Source organism: Ochlerotatus camptorhynchus, unplaced genomic scaffold (genome assembly GCF_037179485.1).
Source record: "Ochlerotatus camptorhynchus isolate MF236.1 unplaced genomic scaffold, CSIRO-AGI_Acam_v1.1 ptg000330l, whole genome shotgun sequence".
NCBI classification, from domain to species: Eukaryota; Metazoa; Arthropoda; class Insecta; order Diptera; family Culicidae; genus Ochlerotatus; species Ochlerotatus camptorhynchus.
The window spans coordinates 10,712,910-10,736,407 of record NW_027040818.1 but is presented as its reverse complement, the minus strand read 5'-3'; the positions used below and the strand labels follow the sequence as shown (position 1 = coordinate 10,736,407).

General features: G+C 38.9%; 1 protein-coding gene across 2 annotated transcripts in view; it reads right to left on the bottom strand.

Moving 5' to 3' along the window:
* LOC135708444 (purine nucleoside phosphorylase) overlaps positions 1–23,498 on the bottom strand; it is a 64,085-nt gene that overhangs the window by 2,634 nt on the left and 37,953 nt on the right. The window contains exon 1 of one of the 2 annotated variants that reach the window (XM_065230560.1): positions 20,966–21,225. The exons of the other annotated variant lie outside the window; for it this stretch is intronic. Within the exon in view, the coding sequence (XP_065086632.1) occupies positions 20,966–21,126 (161 nt within the window). The 5' untranslated portion in view covers positions 21,127–21,225. Of the gene's footprint in view, positions 1–20,965; positions 21,226–23,498 lie in introns of those variants that run through there. 2 annotated transcript variants of the gene reach the window in all.

Sequence of the window (23,498 nt, the reverse complement as noted above, 5' to 3'; positions counted from 1 at the left end):
TATTTTACTGCGAATCAAATTATTCTAAATTAGTTATAAGCACACCACCAAATTATTTACACTGTACCGGAACCTGGTATCGACCTCGAGACGATCGCATTGGCGAACCTTCATACTACATACCGACTTCGCTACGCCAACACTTTGAACTGACGTAAACAAATTTACATGCTCTTCTACAACAAGATCGCTGAGTAGAGGCTTTTTAATAGTGCATATGAATCAATTTTCTCGACTAGTTAATTCAGCTTTGTAAAGAAGCAGAGTAAATGCTGTAAGACTCCCACACTTCTAAAAATAAACCTAGTAGACAGTGAAATAGCTTCCAAAGTAGCACTAACACAGTTTATTAGTTCAGTACAGGTTGTTTAGTTGTTGAAAAAGCACTTTCGATGTTTATGTTATTCAACAAGAGTGGTTGGTTGAGTAGAAGCCATCAAATAAGTAATATATTCGCATTATTAGCTTTGTCCTGCAGCTACAAGTAGAAAGTTGATTAATATTTGCATAGAAGTGACATTTGCGTTTATTGGCTTCTGTTATTCAGTGTAACTGACAAATTGCATAATAGTTGTGAAACAGTTGAGTAAACGCTCCGCTGAACTATTTTGCTAGCTTCTGCTTGTAGCTGTATTTGCAGATTGTTATAATCTGATTCACAGCATAACGCTGGAAAAGATGGCTGAAAATGTTAGTTGGGTAGTGCGGCAGTCCACAGCATTTCGAGCCTTCCGGGAATCGAGCGGATCACCGGTCGAGATAACTGACTCACATGGAAGTTTGCGGTGCAACATATTTGGAACTGGAGGACCTGTGGAGCGCTAAGCGATCTAAGAAGAAGAGGAGACAATAGAGGGACTTTTATGAACCAATTTTCTGTCGGGCGAACGTATAGAAACGCGAGATTTTTTACAACAGGGAACCTATTTTCTTGAATTTTGACAGTCGACTGCGTTGCCCACAATGAAATAGTTTTTGCACGGTCGTTTCCGCGAGAGAAGAAGAACACGTCACAGAAAAAAGTAGCGAGTAGTCTCCTGCTTGTTCCTCGATTGTCTCTACCGCACATCAGCTGAATGGAATAAATTTCCCAATCTCTGACGAATGGGTAGGAACGTTGCTACTGGCCGGTCTTCCCGAAGAATATGGTCCAATGATAATGGCTCTAGAAAACTCGGGGACGCTAGAAAAAACCAAGTTGCTACAGGAGGTGAAATTTTCGGCAGAGGACGCGGCACTGGCTGCCAGTCGAAGGACGGAAGCAGCAGGACGCAGTGGGAAATTCAAACAGAAAAACGAACCGAAGAGCTTTCCCGAAAGGACCAAATCTAATCTAATCTAATACAAACGCAGCCAGTACGAGAAAGTATCCTGGAAAATGATTAAGCTAGATGAGGTCTAATCATTTTTCTTGTCTAATTGATGTTTACAGCATATCTGAGATATGATATAAACATCAATACGGCCAGGGCTACTGCGTTGTATTTGCCGCAAAGATGATTCTTGGAAATGAATGGGAACATTTCTTGAATCTACAGGGGAAGGATGCATGGACATACCGTACCAAACGCTCCGAGTTACTATGTGTAGTTGTGTGTAATGTGTAAATATTTGTACAATATTGAAGAATCATAAAATAATGCAATGGAAGGATCTTACCGAATTTTCTCCTTTGTTGGTAATGATTCTTTTGCGCTTAAAAGTTTCGTTGGATGCATCCGCTCCTCCGATCGGGAGGTTGCAAAAAAAAATCCAAACAGCCGGTTTGCCATCGGCCTTGCATGTCCAAAAGCGAGCTCTAGCGAATGATTAATCACCCCTCCAAAGAAATATGTCACCAGGAAAATCATCTTCCACGATTGGTCCTTCATTATGAACAACATCGCAAACTGCATTAGCACCATGGCCCAGCCACAAACTTGAACTGGCGTGCGGTTCCTCGGTGTAATACCACTCGAAATCCGTCCTGGACACGTGCTGGCCCATTGCGGTCACTTCTTGATTGCTTGGGAAATACTCCCAAAATGAAAAAAAAAAAAACCGAATTTCACAACACTGGTTCACGTAGAATAGTTAAGACGCTCAAAAGTAAAAGTACACCGAGTATCGATGATACCGACGTGGAATTATCCTTAAGGCCCAAGCGCAATGACAGCGGAAGCGAAACGGCAACGGCAGCGGAAAAGCCCGATCTGAGTAAGCCAACTTGTCGGATTGAAAACTTGTTGAAACCAAATCGATTTCGGTTAGGCATCTTGATGTCATTTGTGACAACTGTCAAACTTTCCGTTTCCGTTCCGCTTCCGTCCACATTGCGTTTGGGCCTTTAGGTCGGCCATAAAAGTCTGCAGTCGTGAACTTCTCTAGAAAAAACGCGATGAAAAAACATAGACGAACAATTTGACAACCGGAAAATTTTCACGTCCGTGTAGTTTGGACACTCGTGACTGCTAAAGTGTGGAAAAGGAGGATGCTTTCTGTACGGTGTTGTCAATTTGTTCGTCTGGTTCATCGATTCTGGTGCAAGTGTGCACATGACCAACGATTCGAAATTTCTGGAGAATTTGAAGCCGGCGACAGGATCCGTCGTTGCTGCTAATGGAAACGGGATGAAGGTAACGGCAACTGGCACGGCCACCTTGAAGCCGGCATGTCAGGAGAATAGAATTCCGGTTCATGATGTGCAACTGATCCCGGATCTTTCGGTAAATCTACTCTGCGTGAACCAGATCGTCAAGAAGTGATATACGGTCGTTTTTTTTTTCCAACGCTGGATGTGAAGTCTTGAATAGCGACGGTAAAACACAGAGGTAAGCACGAAAACGAGTTGTTTCTCCTCGAGCAGCGGCAGCAGGATACGAAGAATGCTTTGGCTTGCTCGCTTGCAACAAGCGTGAAGGTTTGGCACCAACGACTGGGACATTTGAACCTCAAGAGTGTTCGGAAACTGACTAACGGATTGGTAGAAAACGGGAAACATTGTCGGCATCCCTTTAGCAAGGAAGGTTCACGTGCAGCGGGTGGGTGGTGCACACCGAGACTTGTGGGGCCATGGAGCAGATACTACATCGTCTTCGTGGATGAAAATCACGGAAGATGTGGACTTACTTCCTCAAAACGAAATCGGAAGTTGAAGTTTTGAGAACTTTCAAAGAATTCCATGTAATGGTTGAGCGACAATCGGAGCGGAAGATTAAGGTACTTCGCATCGATAATGGGAAGCAGAACGTGAATAAGGACTTCAAGAGCTACCTATAGCAACACGGCATTCAACACCAGAAAGCTACTGCATACACTCCGGAACAGAACGGTATGGCGGAGCGCGCAAACCGTTCAATAGTTGAACGCGCCCGATGCTTACTGTTCGAAGCAGGACTAGCGAAAACATTCTGGGCTGGAGCCGTACACACATCCATCTATCTGCTTAACCGGTCCCCTACGCAAGGTCACGATTTTACTCCTGAACAAGTTTGGTCCGGAAAGAAACTCAATTTGTCACATCTTCGAATCTTCGAATCCAAAGCAACGGCGACAAAAGTGGGACCCCAAATCTCGGAATACGGATTACTTGTGACAACGGTGCTGTAACCCTAGATCAGGAAGTATACATTGAGTCGGTGCTTTCTCGATTCAACATGCAAAACGCGAAGATAGTGTCAACGCCGTGGCTGTAGGCAGTTTGATGATGTATCTAGCGCAATGCACCAGACCTGATATTCTGTTCGCTGTTAACCAACTGAGTCGCTTCAATCCGGGAACCAAGCATTGGTAGGCGGTAAAACCATAGAGGTAACTCTAAGACCACTGGGTCCCGAAGAAAATCATTATTATTTTTGGCTCACTCAGTACCAGAACAACGGTCCCAAGCAGTCCCAAGCTATTTCACTCACCCCTGCATGTTCTGCATGAATCCACACACCCCTTATGTTATCTGTCAAACTTTCATAGCGAATCAAAACAAACATAGTGTAGTAATAGAATTTCAACTAGAATAGGGTACATTAATCGTTTGCTTGGGACCAATAGGCTACTAAAGTGGTGAGCCAATTTAAAATCGTTAGTTTCGTATTGATTGTTGGTAGTACCATAGAGGTAACTCTAAGACTAGAAGGTCCCGAAATAACGAGCTCAACTTTTTGGCTCAGCTCTGGTACTCTCTTCGGTCCCAAGATAATCGATTCACCCCTCGAAACATAGGAAAACCCAATAACCCCTCATTTTATCTGTCAAACTTTCATAGCGAATCAAAACAAACATTGCGTAGTACTAGAATTTCGACTAGAATGGGGTACGTTAATCGTTTGCTTGGGACCAATAGGCTAGTCAAGTAGTGAGTCAATTTGAAATCGTTAGTTTCGTATTGATTGTTGGTATAAGTTGAAATGCGATCAAAGAAGCTGTGCTTTATCTGTACAGTATATCTATGCTAAAGTTTAGTTTTAACCCAACCTTGTATGATTTGAAACCAGTGTGTAACTACTTGATGATTTCTCAATTCTCTGCTGTACTGTCTGTACCTTTTCTCTTCACTATGTAATAAACGATTAGCAACACGGACGTACATTCGTAGCTGCGCGTTTTTATCTCTATAATAATTTTCAATAGTTGCACTATTGTATTCTCGAGAATACATATGAAAAATAATAATGACTCTTAGGAGCCTAAATAAATGCTGACTGTTTAATGTTGGATTGACATTCACGAGATGGATGAAAAAGTTGGAACACCTGTGCTAGCATGTGAAGGAGAGGGTTTACTGCCTATAGTCGCATATCAGTCCCATATGAAAAAAGTAGGCATTGAGAAAATGGCGTCGAAGTTACAAAGTGCAATTCCCATGTAAATATTTGAAAAATCATAGTAAATGTATTGATCATTTATTCAAGTTAAAATCTGTTGCAATGAAACTTGCATGGTTTGTTAAATTAGCGAAAAATATGACAATTCAAAAAGCAAAACTTGAACTTGATTTATGGACGATTGAATTTTAGGATGGGACTGATATGCGATTATTTTGCTTGTGGGACAAACTGACTTGATGTTGTTTTCACATTTTTCGTTATCAAAGTCCGAATTTTTATCACATAATATGATAGTAGATGCTAATTGATATTTGATAGCGTTTTTATCTCAAAATAAACGAAAATTTATATGGGACTGATATGCGATTATAGGCAGTTTAAGGCTTAACCTTTATGTGTATGAGGAATGTTTTGCTTTTTTCTACACCGTGTGATTTAAATGAAAGCTGGGTTAAAATGCATAACAAATTCCAAAAATCGTAAAATCTAAAACCAAATCTAAAAAAAAGGTCACACGCAGAGAAATGATTTTTGACTCTGGGCCTAATAGACTGTTGGTATTAATTCAAATATATTAATTGATTTATTTAACGAAAAATATTTTTTAATGAGCAAACCGGTTGTGGAGTCAATAATCCGTTTTGTTGATTCAAAAATATTTGATGTTGAAATAATGATGCAATATTTTTGAATCAATAATAAAATACATTAGGTCCTGCAACAAAAAACGATTTTCTGCGTGCATGAAACGTCAAATTGATTTCAAAACGCAAAAAAAAAAAGTTTTAAAAATCACCCTAATATGCCAAAATGCTTTTAAAGGCTGGTTTACAGCTCTGAAAATGGGCCACGGGATTTGAGTTTTGATGATTTTAGATGTAAGTTACTCCAAAAAATCTTTTAATAAATCAATATGTTGCTGTAGGGTTGAGACTAGGACTCATTTGATCGTTTAATGTGGCCATGTTTAGAGTGGCCATTACTCAAATTTGAGTAATTTGAAATAGGAGTGTACAGTTTTCGAAATCGCTTTTCGAATGATAGCTGCAACCGGATGACGATGGATTTGTAATCAGATGATGCTCCTCTCGAACACCGGACCTCCGTTGAAATACGTAATGCTCTCTGTAGAATGATTGTCATCCCAAATTGAAATGCATATGGTAATGGTTCAGCCCCATAACGCAATTCATCCAAAACGATGATGTAAATAATTCTATCCAACGTCATTTGCTGATCTGTGCTGACAAACGAGGTGGAATCAAAGTCATCGCTATCAGAGATGATACGAACATTGGCGTAAAGCGTGGAAACCGAAGATTGTCTATTTCGTGGTGTAGGAAGTTTTCCAGTCGAAAAAATAAAATGGGACCATATTTGACGAAGTTACAAAACTTGCCTATCCTAGTTATTTTGAGTATTCCCTGTAAATGTCCTTTAACTGAGAGTTTGTTTCAGTTCAGTGGATGTTCAGTTAAAGGTCTGTTCAGTTAATGCGGTCAGCATTATTACTACCACAGATCAGGCAGATAGTAATTGGGATACAAGGTATAGACTGGCTAAAGCTCCATCTGCAAACAACGGTACCTCTCTGTTTTCATCAAAGCGCAAATGTATCCATCCGCGAGTGGTATGACTGTTCATTGTAGTCAAGTGATTCATAAATCAATTAAATCGAATGACCATACGACAACAACAAAAGATGCCGAATCAGCTGCCGGCACCTGTCAATCACAATCACGCTTCCCCAGATAAAAAAAAGTTCACTATCACCTAAATCCGGTTACCATTGTGACTGTCTGCATGCCTTGCCGAAAGAGATAGAATCCAGAAATAGGTGACAAGCCTTCTTCTTCTTCTTGATTATTTTATTTAACGTCGGTATCTGTTCCGCAATGGAGATGATTGCATATACCTAGGTGTTCTAATGTGTCAAATTCGTGATTTTTGTATGGGGCAGCGACCGAGTTTGTTTACAATTTGCTCTAATCATGGTCATTTAGTATCGTTAAATAATAACTTGCATAAATTATGTTACAAAGTAGAAGTAACATTTTACAAAAAAATATGAAATGCCCGTATCAACGTCCGGTATTCGATGCAATACGGTATAAGCAAAAGAGAGGCTTGGCAACGCTAATCAAAACTTTGTCCCCTCGACTGACTGATATCAACAGAAAGTAATAAGCAGCAACACCAAGCTCAATAAATATAAGAACTTTGCAGTCCATTAATCATTGTAGCACCGTTGCACGATGACCTGATGACACTGACCGACTGGAGAGGAGTTCCAACCACCATAATAAAAATACTATAAAAGAAAGATAACCCTAATGATGAAACTGTGGTAGCTATTCCAGCCATGGTTTGGATGATACCCCAAACACGTCGTTATGCGAAATACCCATAAATTTTTTTTTCAGGCCACTGCAAATGCATTTCCGAATCTAGGAGTCAAGCGACATAATGGCAACTGTCCCTGATAGCACCACTGTAATTAAACGATGTTGATTACAAAGAATTTGCACTGGACAAAAAAAAACAAAAACAATAAAATTATCTTTTTGACCTCCGATCCTCGCGATGGGTGACGACACCTTCACAGCAGTTCGCATCATTTCCCATTCATGAAATTAATTTCCCATGAACATGTAAAAGTCAGAGCTTCTGTTTCGCAGTTCCGTGGTCGTTGCGAATTCAATGACCCTCGGTATCATTCGCGTGTGATGTAGGGGACGGTACTACCCGTATTGTTTTTTCTTTATTCGCTTTCTCGAGGGGCATGATTATGCTTAATCTCGTTGAGAGGTGGATTACGACGACGACGACGACGATGATCATCATCAGTAGGTTGCCGCCACCTTTATTCGGTTGTGGTGATTGTGATAGGAAGGCATCTGCGCGACTCAATTTAAGCGCAATTGAATAATGGGCGGCTTTCGAAGGTGATTACAGCCTAGAAACCGTTACACTATATTTCACGGGGGTTGTGAACTCTAGAATGTGCGAAACGAGGTGCGAAAGATCAAGCAAACTGGTGTGAAAATCTTCTACCAACGATTTCAGAAAACTGGACCAACAAATTACTAAAGCAAACCCCACACGCATCAATATATTGACGCGAAGGGGAATTATTGACAATAATATTGATGATGTGAATTCAGAACTATTGTGAATCTCGATATATTGACGTCAATATAGAATGTATTGACAATACGATTATTGTCAATAAAAGTAATCGTGTAGGGTCCACTTAAGGACTGTTCAAGTTATAAAACGGACACACACTTTCAGTTCCTTGACTACCTACACTCAGAATAATTTTCACGTAATTGCTACGTGAAAACATGCGTAGATTTTTTACATCGTACTTTTCACATAAGAGCTACGTGATTCTCATGTAGTGGCACTCATTTCATGAAGCTTAACCGTCACAGGATTATCGCATAGAAGTTACGTGATTTGGTTTGTGACATTCATTGGAGGATTCTAGTATCAATATTTTGACACTGTTTATACAAATATTTCCTAATATGTAGTTACAATCTTAACTGTATTCATAATAGTATAATTTAATAATATTTCTTTAATTTATTCAAATATTCTAAATAGACCACATTGATTTTTTTTTATATTCATTCGATACACAGCACAAACAATCTGGACGATCATGCAGATGAGCCGAGATATTTTTTTTCCTTAGAGGAAGAAACTGATGGACAGTTTGACATCATTCTGTTGAGCACGATGAAACAGACAGTTTGTTTTTGTTAAATAGAATAAAATAATCCATATAGTTATACTTTCATCTTGCCACTACCGAATACCGAACAAAAACACATCATGGTGCCGCCATGATTTGCAGTGCTCTGAGTGTACGTACCACTCTTTTTTTTTAGATGTGGAAATCACATAAGCTTTACGTGAAATGCACATAGACTCAGTGTTATGGGAAAAACTGAGAGGAGAGGAAAAATTGAGAGCTTACGTGATTTTTCACGTAGATTCAACGTGTAGATTATTTTGAGTGTAGCTTAATGCTTTCATACACTCAAAAAAATTATCACATATCTAATGGATGAAATCCATGTGAATTTCACATAACTTTCCAGTGATCACATAGCAGCAAATCCCACCACAAAATCACATGAATATTATGAGACCGATGAAATTCATTTGCAAAATCACATAAATTTAATGGGATCACATAAATGTTATGTGAAATTCAGATGAATTCCATTGATTTTGGTAATGGAAGAAAATCATGTGCATTTCCAATGGAAGCTACATGCAAACTTTTTTCGGCCTATAGGCAAATTTTAAGCTCTACTTATAAGCAACATAGATAAAATAATAGACAATATATTTGAGGTTGTATGTAATTTTTACGAAACTTTAAATTACATGTGCTCTAAAAGGAAATCATGTCAATAGCTTGAACTTTAAGATAAATTTTGAAAAATGTAAAGAATTAGATTTTTACCTTAAGGCTTCCACGTAAGTAAAGGTTGAACACGAAAAAATCCAGACACTGGCATTTGGGCATTTTTTAAGTATTTTTTTTTTTCAAAATTTCACTGAATCAAGCTAAGAGTGCATAGAATGAGAGTACACACGTTTTTTTGAAGCTACTCATTTTTGAGTTGAAAATCACTCAGTCCAGCCAAAAGGGAAGTTACTCAAAAATGAGTAAACATGCTTTTACTCAAATTTGAGTAAACGTGCCTATGGTGGAAACTGGGTAACGGTTACTCAGATTATGAAATTTGTCAACTGAGTTAACTTTACCCATTTCGGTAGAAACGAATGAATTCCCCATGAATGAATGAATTGTTTCGTCCAGGAAGAATATTAAAAAAAAAAACATTATGAAAATGATAATTCTGCATTTATTGATACACTGTACCAAATCACCGTCCTCTGTTCGAATGAAACCTTGACCATTCAAATCGAAACATCGAAATCGCCTTTTCGAATGATAGCTGCAACCGGATGACAGTTGTTTTGAAATCAGAGCATTTTCCTCTCGAATACAGGATGAACATTGTTATGAAAAGGGATAGGGCCTTCAGTTGGAATGCGTAATGCTCTCTGCAGGAAGATATTTATCTTAAATTGAAATGCATTTGGCATTGGTTCAGCCCCTTAACACAAATCATACAAAACGATGATGTAAATATTTCTATCGAACGTCATTTGATACTCCGAGCAGACAAACGAAGTGGGAACATAGCCATCGCTATCAGAGGTAGTACAAACGTTGGTTAAGCGTGGAAACCGTAGATTGTCTATTTCGTGGTGGAGGAAGTTTCAAATAATTTTTGTATCCACGATGAATGGCTGTTCATGGCTATTCAATATGGATATGTAAACAATCGAATTTAATCACCTAATCTAAAGCATTTGCAAGTCAACCTATCCTAAAATTGTTGTCCTGTGAGCCCAGTATGTTTTACAGCCAATTTTCAAATAAATATCATCCTTTATTTGAAGAACAGTCATATGGATGCTCATCAGTTGGTGACGAATTCAACCATAAGAAAATCATCCGAAATTCGACAACATATTGTTAAAGGGCTCGAGCAATACAATAATCAGTCGAAGTATTGCGGATGTTTTCGTTCAGTGTACCAACGAACTATTTGTTAGAGTTGTACACTGAACGAAAACATTCGCAAACATGGTATAACTTATAAATACCACAATATACTAAATAAAGCGAAGAAATGTTTTTCATCTCAAATTACTAAAATATTGTCAGTCATGAATGCAATAATTGTAGTTGACTGGTTGTGGGAACAATAATGTTTATTTACTTTGCTTGTTTGGTACCCCGTTTGACAGCTCGATTGGTACTTCTGCCTTCACTCTTCGTGGGAATCTCATTATAACTACTAATTAAACTAACCTAATTTTAAACTCACTGCGCAAAATTCTCCTGTTCACAACTTTAAAGTGCGCCATTTTGAACTTAGGAACAAATAATATCAGAACCATTTACCCAGAATCTGGGTTGATCCCACTTATCGGAGCAACGCCGACAAACCGACATGAATGACCATACAAAGTATCATAAAATTTATGATCAAAGCACAAAATTGACATCTGCTTCCGTGTTCGCGAAAATTGTATATCCCAGCCATGTATGAGTTGGTTCGTGTCTAATCTATTCAGGGCAAATTATTATCAAATTCTAGATAACAAATTTATACGATTTTGACAGATGGGATCGCTGCACATTCGAATCCACCGTTATGGATTCTCGATCAAGAGTTAGGTTTAAGTTTAATGTCGGTTTATCAGTGGGAGCAAACCCAGTTCACTCATTTGTTGACAATTCTAGTGCGATCTACCCTGTCACTGAGTAGCCTCAAAATAGCGCGTAGACATTGGTTTTTTTAATAACTACTTTATTTGTACAGGCTCAATCGAATAAACTTTACAGAGCCGAGGGGTAGGCATTAGTTGTCAGGATAAGTTCATTTGTTGACATCATGGCTTCACCGGAGCAAGCACGTCGCGATTCGATCCTGCATGCTCCAAACGAAAATCCCGGTCTATCTATTCCTGGCAGTTTTCGATCAAATGGGCAGGAATTTTATACCTCGGTTGACCGTAAGAGTGCCCCGGAAGAATGTAAAATCACAAAGAAGTCGAAATTCCCCAAAAATTTCCTTGTCTGGCAAGCAATCTGCAGTTGTGGGCTGAAAAGCGAAACTTTCGTTACTTCTGGGACCATGAACCAGCAAATTTACCAGGAGGAGTGCCTACGGAAGAGTCTACTGCCTTTTCTGGAGCAGCATGAGATGGATTGCCGGTCAGAATGAATGGCAAGCTTCCACTACTAAAATTCCACCAAACAGTGTTACAGCGAAAATGGCGTCACAGTGCACCATGGTTCCCAAGGAGAGGAATCCGGCCTATACTCCGGAACCAAGGCCAATTGAGGAATACTGGTTACATTTTTCAGGAAAAACGAATTCTTAAGTAGAAAAGATCATCCACCAGTAGATTATTATGGCACTTGAAGACAAACATAACACCAAATGAAAACAACTTATAACTGATGAATAGCCATCAATAGCCAAGCAAAGATTTAAGTCGTAACAGTAGAATCGTGTTAAAATCAATGTAATCCTTTATCAAACCAAGCCAGATCTTTTTATGAGCTATTCTTCTCTAAATTTTCAAGATTATGCACGGTCTTATCCAATATCTGATGAAACTGTTGAAGAAATCAGCTTCTTGAAATCATTCATCATAAGAGGATGGAATACCTACTTTGAAGCAGATTTCGCTACAGTGTTACTTGACTCAAAACGAATATACGTTGTATCAGCGGGATCGCACACCTCGTCTAATTTAACATAGCATAATGAACGTAATATTAGATGAGCTATTCGATTCAATTTTTGATTCGAGCTATTACATTGCGTTTGAAATGTGTATGGAAAAACCTACTTTTTTGCATTTTCATCCCTAGAGACCAATTGCTTGGATCATGCAACTAACTAAAGGGTGTCCACAGTTAAATTGCATCACTTGAAAAAGAACTGTAACATTTTGTCCTTTGGGTTGATTATAATGAAATTTTAGATGAGATGGCCTCAGCGTGCAGTGTGAGTTTCATTGTGAAATTTCTAGTACTTTTGAAAATGGAGTCGATGGAACAGCGCGTGCGTGAGAAAATTTTGACTACTTATCGTTTAGCTGTCGATCGGAAGCAAGTGAGAGCAAAAAAAAAAGTGTTCCGTACCATAGAGGTAACTCTAAGACTATAAGGTCCCGAAATAACGTGCTCAACTTTTTGGCTCAGCTCTGGTACTCTCTTCGGTCCCAAGCTAATCGATTCACCCCTCAAAACATAGGAAATTCCACTAACCCCTCATTTTATCTGTCAAACTTTCATAGCGAATCAAAACAAACATTGTGTAGTAGTAGAATTTCGACTAGAATGGGGTACGTTAATCGTTTGCTTGGGACCAATAGGCTAGTCAAGTAGTGAGCCAATTTAAAATCGTTAGTTTCGTATTGATTGTTGTCCGTACTACGTTGAAGATCATAAGCGAGTGGATGCTGCCTTCAAACGCAAACCCAACCGCAAACAATGACTTCTCTCGATGATTTCTAGGAATTCAAGGCACTCTCACGCAAACCAACATAACCATCATATAGAGGAAGCTTTCCCCTATCCAATGGTGATGTTGATTTGCCTGATTGAGCCTTGACTTTCTAGAAATCATCGAGAGAAGTAATTGTTTACAAAAGCTGTTACGCCCTAATTCCAGCTCTATCTAGATATGTAGTATGACATTCCCTGAAAATTTCATGACAATCCGTTAAGAGACTTATTTTTGACGAGTACTTCTAAGTGATGCGTGTGGACACCCTTTATGATCATAAATTCTACCTGTGGGCGAAAATTCATACCATTCTGAGAACCTTTGGGCTTTTGTCCGATGATTTGAAATCCTGAGAGGAATATTTGAGATTGTGTACTTTGTTAACATAAATTATAAGTTAATGTTTCAATCAAATTTCCGGTTATTTCCTTTTTTTCCGGTTCAGTGGCAACCCTGCTAAACTTTCATGAATGATGAATAATGAACATTTAGTTTTTATGAATAGTAATCATGGACGAGTACACCCATGAATTTGAGTTCACTGACTCGAGAAAAAGTGACACAAGCTACGGGCAATGTTTACTATTCATGAACACTAAATGTTCATGTTTACTAAAAGTGAACACATGAATAATACTCGCGTAACATTTGAAACGGGCTTATCAACTTTTGTACACAAAACTTGTTAAGCCCTTTTTGCGCGAACCGAATACGCCCACGCAAATTAACAACACCATCGAGTAGGAGAAATTCTCCCCTTCCCGATAGTGCTCTTGGTTTACGTAAGCATACTTCGGTTCTTGCGAAAAGGACCTTGCAAGTTGTTTAGAAAAATTGATGATCCATTTCAAATGTTATGCGAGCATTATTCATGTGTTCATTTTTAGTAAACATGGCCCCGCTGTTGTGTCACTTTTTGTCGAGTGAGTGAACTCAAATCCATCCGTGCACTCATCTATAGAGCAGTGCACGGTCCCTAGCCTAGACTGAGTAAAAGAGACGGCAACGAATGGGAGCCAAAACAAACCACCCAAAACTGTCAAAAATTTACGGGTGAGAGAAGAGTGCAGCAAATCTTCGTGCATGATCTATGTTGTGCTTGTGTAAACTCTCAAAATAACATGCAACGATGTGTTCTTGTGCACAGATAGAAATCTCCTTATATCTTTTGGCAAATTTCTATAGCTGATTATTCATAAAATGTATAAGTCAACTAATAATCAGATGCCTTGCAAAAAGTTAATGAAGATCATGTGTCAAATGAAATGTATAAGCGGTCACACATACCTTTTATGCATTCTTATATGACCTATGCGGTTTGTCATATGGAATGTATAACGCTGATGTTTTGGCAAAAATGTATAAGTGAAACACATGAATAAAATAATTGATTTTCGTTTCGTGTGTTAACATTTCTGATCAGATATGGTTGAATATTCATAATATTGAAGAATCAGAACAAAATCACGGTGTAAAATGAAAGCTATCGGCCCTTATTACGGGTGTCACTTTACGGTGAATGGGAAGTGAAGTGACAACTTTTCACTCACGGTGAAGTGATTCTCATTTGATTTGCACGGGAATCACTTCACCGTGAATGACAATTTGTCACTTCACTTCGTTTTCACCGTGAGGTGACACCCGTAATAAGGACCATCTGATAGTTTCATGTTGTTCTACCGTTTGTGTTGTGGCGGTAGAGCATGAGTGTATGAATACAAACAGACTGTAGCGCACGGCAACGAAGCGAATGTAGTAAAAAAACAATAACCGTTTCATCTCTGCATAAAATCACCTTATGAATGATTATCATTTCATGAAGTTAGTTATTGTGGGGTCATTAAGGATCAGCTAAATACAATTATAGATCAGTTAAAAACAATTACAGTACCCGTTTGATTTTGGTACGGTTCGATTTTAGCAACAAATCCACAAAACCGTTCGTTTTTGGCACGTGGTTCGATTTTGACACCATGCAAAAATCCAACGGATTTTGAAATTAATTTATTTGTACTCCTTGTGATTACAATTTTTAATAAAATATTAATAATCATAAAGACGACTCACATTGGTCCAAAATCAACGAAATCATAAATTAAATTTCAAAATAAACCCGTTCAATTTCACAACGCTAAATTTTTAGGGTTGTTGCCAAAATAGAACGGGTAACTGTATGGATCTGTCAATCAAGCGTGTTAATCAGATGGAAATGAGGCTACACGACAATGAACAAAAAAATTGTTTTCCCACAGTAATTTCCATACAAACTTCAAATGGTTTGTGCCGAGTCAGTTTCTTACCAAATGAGTTCACATTTTGGGCGTCTAATTAGGACCGAATTTGAAATCGTTTAAGCACTACGGATCAAAATTTTCAAATTTTGCGTCAGTCACTAGTCTAGGATTACTATGTATGTTTGTACAAAACGTGTGCAACTACCCTACCCAAATACTCATATCAACACACAAGTGCCGCTAGCGTAGTGTTATCATGCCTACTGTTCTATTGTTAGATTGTAAATAAATACAATAGTTCGCATGCCTCTGACATGGCAGGTTGGCCCTAAAGAGCCTGAATTTATAAAGAGGCGACATGTCAAAATTGAAACAATCGATTATCTGTCAAAGTCATAGGAAAAGTTATTACAATCGAGCAGAAGACCTGTCAAATGGATAAGATGTCGCCTGTTTACCCAATTCAGTCTCTTTAGTTGGCCTGATAAGCAACCGTGTTTTATTTTCACCATCTATTAATCACACAACGTAGAGAAGTTCTGCCCGTGCGCGATCAATGTATGTATTTACAATCAAACTTCCATTGTCTGGCTAAAATCTCCCTGCAATCATGTCCTGTGGCTGCAAGAAGCTTGAATCTGTGAGTTAGAAGGTGACAGCTCTACCGCAGATCCAATTGCTATTTTCACACACGATAAGCCCCACCTCAATACATTATCGATCCTAATAAACCACTGATAATGTATTGCAGCTTTCAATCAGGCAGGAGTGCAATTCGACAGTGAGCATGCATAAGGGTGTAAACGCGATGATCGGTTCTCTTCATCGATTTTCTCTTTTGTTAATAACTCGCTTGGATTAACGTTTCTCGGTGCGTTTGCTGGTGCTTTTGATAGCCAATACAACCTGTTACAACACTGCACACTGGGCAAAAAATTACAAATCCGCGACTAAATTGAATATCTCGGCTGCCAAACGGTTTCACTCAACATGTTATAGGGGAAATGACAGCTTCGGCATGACAGACTATTTTCGGCAACCCAAATTGAAACACTATTTTCACTGGATTTTCTTACGAAAACACTTCGCTGAATGCATGCAAACGATTATTTATGCTTTCAGCTTCAATTTGACTATATTTTTACCACTGAGAAAAAGCAATCTAGCAAGGTTTTCTTGAAATGAAACACACGCACTACAAATTGTAGCTAATTTCGAGTTGCCGATAATAGAACAGCAGATTTACATGCAGTTCAAATGGAACGGTTGCCGAAGAAAAACTGGTTGCCGACAATACTCGCTCTCACTAGAGAAGATTGGAGCTTTGTAAAAGCGTTTCAAAACAGTTTTTGACAATTCTTTCGACTGAAATTGTTAGAGCAGCTGGCAGCAAAAGATTGTAAACAAACCAATACTGCATATGTGTGCGTTCCATAGAGAAAAAGGCTATAGAAAGAAGGTCGCTGCTTAGGTGGCCGAGAATACGTAAATTCCCCTACATATTCTCAAAGGAAAAACTCTGCTGAATCGATTGGTGGTGATCGTGTATTGAGATACCCAAGTAACCAACAAGCCCGCTAATTCGCCTTTTTGCAATATAAGGCTGATGCACGGCTAACATAGGGCATGCTAAGCTTTATATTGGCCGCATATTAGCCTCATATTGCAAAAAGGCGAATTAGCGGGCTTGTTGGTTACTTGGGTAGAGGGCCGGGATCAACCCGAGTTCCCGGTAAAGTAGGAAATGCCACTATCTATCGACATAATTTTACACTTTACTTAACGTATATTACTGTAAATTGATAGTACTAAGTATATATGGTGTAAAGACACCATAAACGCCCTTAGGGAAACTCTACTGGCCTAAAGAAGGATCCGAAACGACTGATAAAGTGGCCACATAAAAAAAAAATGTCCTAGAACCACAGACAAACAGACATAACACATTGAATATTTCTCACTGTAAAATATCGTCGCAAAAACATTACCGCCATCTGTTGAGTACACTGTGGTGGGTAGTACGCTGAACATGGCGGTAGTGTGTAAACGTCAAACGCAAGGGAATTGACTATGCGCGCCACAGGTGGCGGTACTACCAACTACGATACTTTAAAATTGACCGTTAAATGCTTGTTCGATGAACAACTTGCGAGTGTTATGTCTGTTTGTCTGTGCTAGAACCATGCGATTTTTTCAATTTTGTCCAGAATCAAGAGATCAAAGCGTATTTAATATTGAAAATATATTTTTGGGTATAGTGGCCATATTCTGGTTCTCCGGATAATCTGGAACGACTTATAAAGTGGCCACATTATAAAAATTGTTCTAGAAGCATGCGATTTTTTCTATGTTTGTTCAGAATTATGAGATCAAAGCAAATTTAATAAAGAATTTTTCCCAACTTGTGCGGTAGACAAATTCTGTACGGTTTCGATTATACGACCTGCTTTATCGGTCTACCCGGAATATTCGGAGGACCAGGATATGGTCGTTTGATCCCAAACTATAAATTCCATATTAAAAACGCTTTTATCTTGTGTTTCCATATTAAATACGTTTTGATCTCTTGATTCTGAACAACATAGAAAAAATCGCAAGGTTCTAGTAAATTTTTATAATGTGGCCACTTTATCGGTCGTTCCAGATCCTCCTTTAGGCCATTATAGTTTCTCTAAGGGCGTATATGGTGTCTTTACACCATATATACTTAGTACTATCAATTTCCAGTAATATATGTTAAGTAAAGTGTAAAATTATGTCGATAGATAGTGGAATTTCCTACTTTACCGGGAACTCGAGTTTATCCCGGCCCTCTATCTCGGTACGCAAAAGTCTCCGGCCACCACCAATCGATTCAGCAGAGTTTTTTCTTTGAGAATATGTATTACATGTTGACTGAAACCGTTTGGCAGCCGAGATATTCAATTTAGTCGCGGTTTTGTCAATTTTTGCCCACTGTGCACTGGATTGAACAAATTCTAATTTTTTTCCTTGATTTGTTTTCCGTCGATCTTGTTTTCCTTGCTAAGCACCAATGCAACCGACGCCAGGGAGGTAGCTTCCACACCTGGACCCTACCTATCGACCCATCAACTCTTGAAACCGGGACCAACGGCTTCACTTCCCTTCCGAAGGAAGGCGTGATCAGAACATCCCGGCAGCGCCGACTGGGATTGAACCCAGAACCAGCTGGGGTGAGAGGTGATCACGCTTACCACTACACCACCGGCGCCGCTTGAACAAATTCTAGAAAATTGTTTCGCTTAGCTGTAGCAATGCGAAGAGAAAACCGATGAAGAGAATCGATCATCGCGTATACGCCCTTATGCATGCTCACTGTAATTTTTTTTGATTGACGCGTATTTAATGAGCATCAGTTAATTCAAGCATAACTTTTCAAAAGGACGTAAGTCGCAAAAATAAACAAATCGATATTTTGCATCTAACCGAATATAAAATACAGGCTTTTCCTACGAGTTAATGAAAAACAAGGTTTGAAATTGTAATGCATTATGGAAAATATATTTAATGAACGCCCTATGTGACCTTCTTTCATTGTTTTTAAAATGGTGTTGATACACCCTTTTATTGTCAACATGGCTTAACTGTTAAATTTGATGATAACACAAAAACTGCAGATACGCTCACAGTGAAGCGTCGTATGTGAAAAAAAAAACAAAGCAACCACTATCAATCAGCAAATGCGTCAAGTTTGTATGTTTGTTTTTGTATTTCCGGGAGCAACATGTTTATTATTTCAAAAGTATTCTAATAAAATTTCACTTTAATCTTGACTTTAATATAGAACTTCACATACCAATCTGACCAGCGCTTTCTTAATACGAAAAACAGAAAACGTATAACATCTGACAGCAGATAATGCGGTGACCCTCTCATCTCCGCTTTTAACATCGATTATTTCACAACTCTGGGTAGTTATATAAATAAACCAACCAACCGACAATTCCTCAATGCTTTTCGAGCTGCCGACGTATCTTCACTGCAAAACAAAAACCGGTGTATCTGATTTGACGTATGTGAAAACCCTTCTGTCAAATAGACGAATCATGCAGGGTTTATGTAACAATCAAGGTGTGATACCGACGAATCAATCAGGGTGTATGTGAGTAGTACACAAGTAAAAGGTGTATGATTTTATTTTATCAAAAGTATTGTCCGTGTTTGCAAAACTCGACATTTTTCACAATTCTCTTAAACGCATCCTTTTATCCAACAAATAACACAAACAGATTTAAAAAATAGCATTAACTTTTAAATAGCATTTAACTATCTCATATAGACATTGCTATCCAATGTTTCTAATTTCCTATCCAATGTTATATACGTCCTTTTGAAAAGTTATGCTTGAATTGATTTTTTTTTTATATAACTTAGCTGTGCGTCAGCACCGGTTGGAAAAAAAAACTTATGTCCTCCGGAACTTCAATTTTTCCAGAAAAAAAACACGCACCAAAACAAAAATACGTCAATTTATAAGCACGGCCTTCTTCGATCACTTTAATTATTTCTACTGCACATATATACAATAACTATAAGTTCGAACTAAAAATGAATCCCATGTTAATCCCCAAGTGGTTGTAATTACATATTTGAATAAAGTTGAAAGTGTTTTGAAAATATTCTTGAGAAAAATAGGATTTAAAATGATGTTGAAAGTTCCTTAAAAAACAACCGAAAGTGGTAATAATTTGATTTCCCTATTTATATTCAGCCGCAGAAATAACTTCTAGGCGCTGAAGTCCAAAACCGGCAAATGGGATATGTTCCGGATTATCGTTGCATTGTTAGAATTGCTATGGGTAAAACATTGTTAACTTTTGTGATCATTAAACTGCATGCAGGAATCTTTTACTGTAATACGAAGTAATATGGTCAGATTTTGAAACCAAGTTATTCCAAATTCCCAGCTGTAGCAATTTACGCATGCTCACTGTCGACTTGTTCACTTAACTGTGGTAATGCGAAGAGAAAACCGATGAAGAGAATCGATCATCGCAGTTAAGCCCTTATGATTCTAAATGCTCGAATTCTTCATTGAACATTAATTATAGGACCTGTTCATAACCTACGTAGACCGTTTTCAGCACTCTTGAATCATCAATTGGAATTTACCATTCATATCAGAGTTTAAAACACATCAACCCGAATCCCTACCTTCCGTAAAAGATCCTTTAATCTTTGGATGTTCCAAAAATTTTGAATACAATCAATGCAGTACAAACATCCAGGACTTCAAAGAACTGAGTCGCAAAAACCAGCAATGTAAACATAAACGTTATGACCATCAAAGGCATCGCAGTTCTTCCAAAGCTGGCAATTAATTTTGTTTAAAAAAATCTCACCATTTTTGATAACCCCACAATGGCACGAGACACATGAGTCGCAATTTCCCTTGACGTAATATCAACTCATCGAACGCCGCTGCTACACCACCTTATCAGGGGTGAACAAAAACAGACTGGGACAGATTTTAGCTCGAAGCTTTAGGAGAATTTCGAGATTTGGGAGTAATTGCTTTGGTAAATAAACACGTAAATCGCCGATTTCTCGCGAATAAAAGCTCAATCTCGGGATCAAATTAAACCACATGCTAGATGAATTATTCATCTACCTGTTGGTGTTAATTTTCTAGGCTGAGCTTTTGTTCGCGAGAAATCGTAAATTGAAGCGTTTGTTTTCAAAAGAAATCTCAAATCATTCCGGACTTGTTTGAAGATTGCATTTGGGAATCCGACCGTCGTCGTCGTCGTACCCATTCAATTCAATTAAATTTGATCATCCTCACCATGCTTCTTCCCGTGCATTGTAGAACACGCCTGCAATTTTCTCATCCTGGTCGACCGTCTTCGTTATCGTCGTCGTTCCGTTGGTCAGCGTGGTTCCATTTGCATTGCAGTCGCCGTTCATTGCAGTAGACACACCGTTGACATAAACCTTGTCACCCATGCTAGCAACTTTCCAACGTCCTTGATGCTACGATTTAGCAAATTATATCGATGATAACAAATGGAGCACTGCCTATCTCGCGTGAGTCGTACGATCACACTTGGACCGCCTCCGGTTAAGCTACGGTTTGTTGCGCAAGGAGCAAGGCACCCGAGTTCAGGCTGATTGGCGCGCGCGAAATGTAGTTCAAGGGCAAAAACAACAAACAAAAAATCACTTTTTAGAGTACCGAATTAATTCAAAAATCCAACCGCCAAAAACTAGTCACTCGAGACTTCCTTCACTATGAGAAATTCGCCAACACACAGGGTTTGTTTCGATTCTTCCTTTTTGTTTCGTCTAAGTCGCACAGAACCCGAAGTGATCGGGCGGATTTCCAAATGTGTACTGAGTTCTCCACGTTGGACTGGGGATGGATTCGACAATCGACCGCTCGCCGTAAATACTAGATTAGGACTGAGCAGACCCGGCTGGTTTGAAGCGGCTCGTAAGCTCGACGAGGACTCGGAAAAAGGTAAATCAGCGACAAGTCAACGCAACGCAGAGCAGAGAGTGACCAGCGGGTATACACATCGGGGCATTCACGTATGTATAGTTACATACCTACCTACCTACCTACATGAGTTGTTTTGTCGATTGAGCTTAATCATGGAAGGCAGTTTCCTCTCTCTCTCTAACGCCCCTTCGCCCCAAGATTGTGTGTACTTATGTTCTTGACTTGATGAGAGGCTTGAAATCATTTCGTTGACCAGCACAAGTGTGTAGTGATTGATAAGCAGGAGGAAGCTGCTAATGATACAGTGTGATACACCGGTGGTGGCACTAAGAGCTCGTGTTTTGGAATTCCAGTAGAAACTCCAATTCAAAATAGTCCTGGGAAGATGGAACGATGAATGATATGCGAGTGTTTAGGTGTACCTCTGCTCTGTTTGTCTGTGATACGACGCCCGATAGGTAGGCCAAAGCTGAGCCAGGAAGCAAAGCACTGGAATTTCCCCATTAGAATTCGAGTCGTGTAAAATATTCCATCAATATTAATGGCAAATCTGCTGTTTTCTTACAATCCTCATGTTGGAAGAATTTCCTACCTTCCTACTTCCTGCTTCCTTATTTGTTGTCATGGAAATATAGTCTACAAGCAGGTTGTTATTGTGTTGAAATTAACATTTTTGATATTTTTATTTTATTTTTTATTTTCTTTGATTTGTTTTCCGTCGATCTTGTATTTCGTTCTGAGTACCAATGCTAGCGATGCGAGGAAAATAGCTTTCACAGCTAGATCCTACCTAAAGATCAATCAATTCATAGACCGGGAACCAACGGCTTTACTTGCCTTCCGAAGGAAGGTGTGATCAGAGAGTTTATGCCTCGAAAATCCCGACGGCGCCAACTGGGATTGAACCCAGGCCCTTTGGGGTGATAGGCAATCTCGCTTACCACTACACCAGCGGCCTCTACATGTCAATTTACCGTATATTTCGTCATTTTTCGTATTTCTATCTTTCTTGATATGCTGTAAGACTGATCGTAACAACAAAATACTTTTTCGTGATTGCCATAGGGACCTCCCTTAGAACAGTCGGTAAAGTCGCAGCTACAAAGAAAGATCATGCTGTAGGTGGATGGGTTCGATTCCTGGGCATAGAGTATGGACTGTACTAGCCACACAATTATACTAATGCAAAATGGTTTAGGCATTGAAAGCTCTCAATTATTAACTGTGGAAGTTCATCTAGAACAGTAAGTTGAGCGCACGCAATAAGCTAATATTCGATAAGCAATAAGCTTGAAATGCGAAGAAGAAGCATAGCAACAAAGTATTAATTTCAATATTTGGACATGTAGAAGCAAAGCTAGAGCTATATACGTGATTTTTGAAATTCTTCCAAAATAATTCCCATACAAATTACAAATCATTTGCACGACCCTGCAACCTACATCAATCTTTACCATTTTTTTCACAGGTTCATATTTTGGGGTAATGATACGAACTGCAGGGTTCCTATCAGAAATTCATCTTTTTTAAATGTTGCACCCTAATGCCCATGCTAAGGAAGATCCCCGTTTAAGCCACAAAGTGAATTGATATTTAAGTGCAATACTATCTATTTGTTGCATTAGACTATTGACTAGATATTACAATTGATATGCCTAACAAAAATTGATAAATTCTTGATTAAATTGGTGAAATTGAGAAGATCAGCGGCGCCGGTGGTGTAGTGGTAAGCGTGATTACCTCTCACCCCAGCAGGCCTGGGTTCAATCCCAGTCGGCGCCGCCGGGTTGTTCTGAGGCATAACATCTCTGATCACGCCTTCCTTCGGAAGGGAAGTAAAGCCGTTGGTCCCCGGTTCATAAGTTGATGGGTCGAT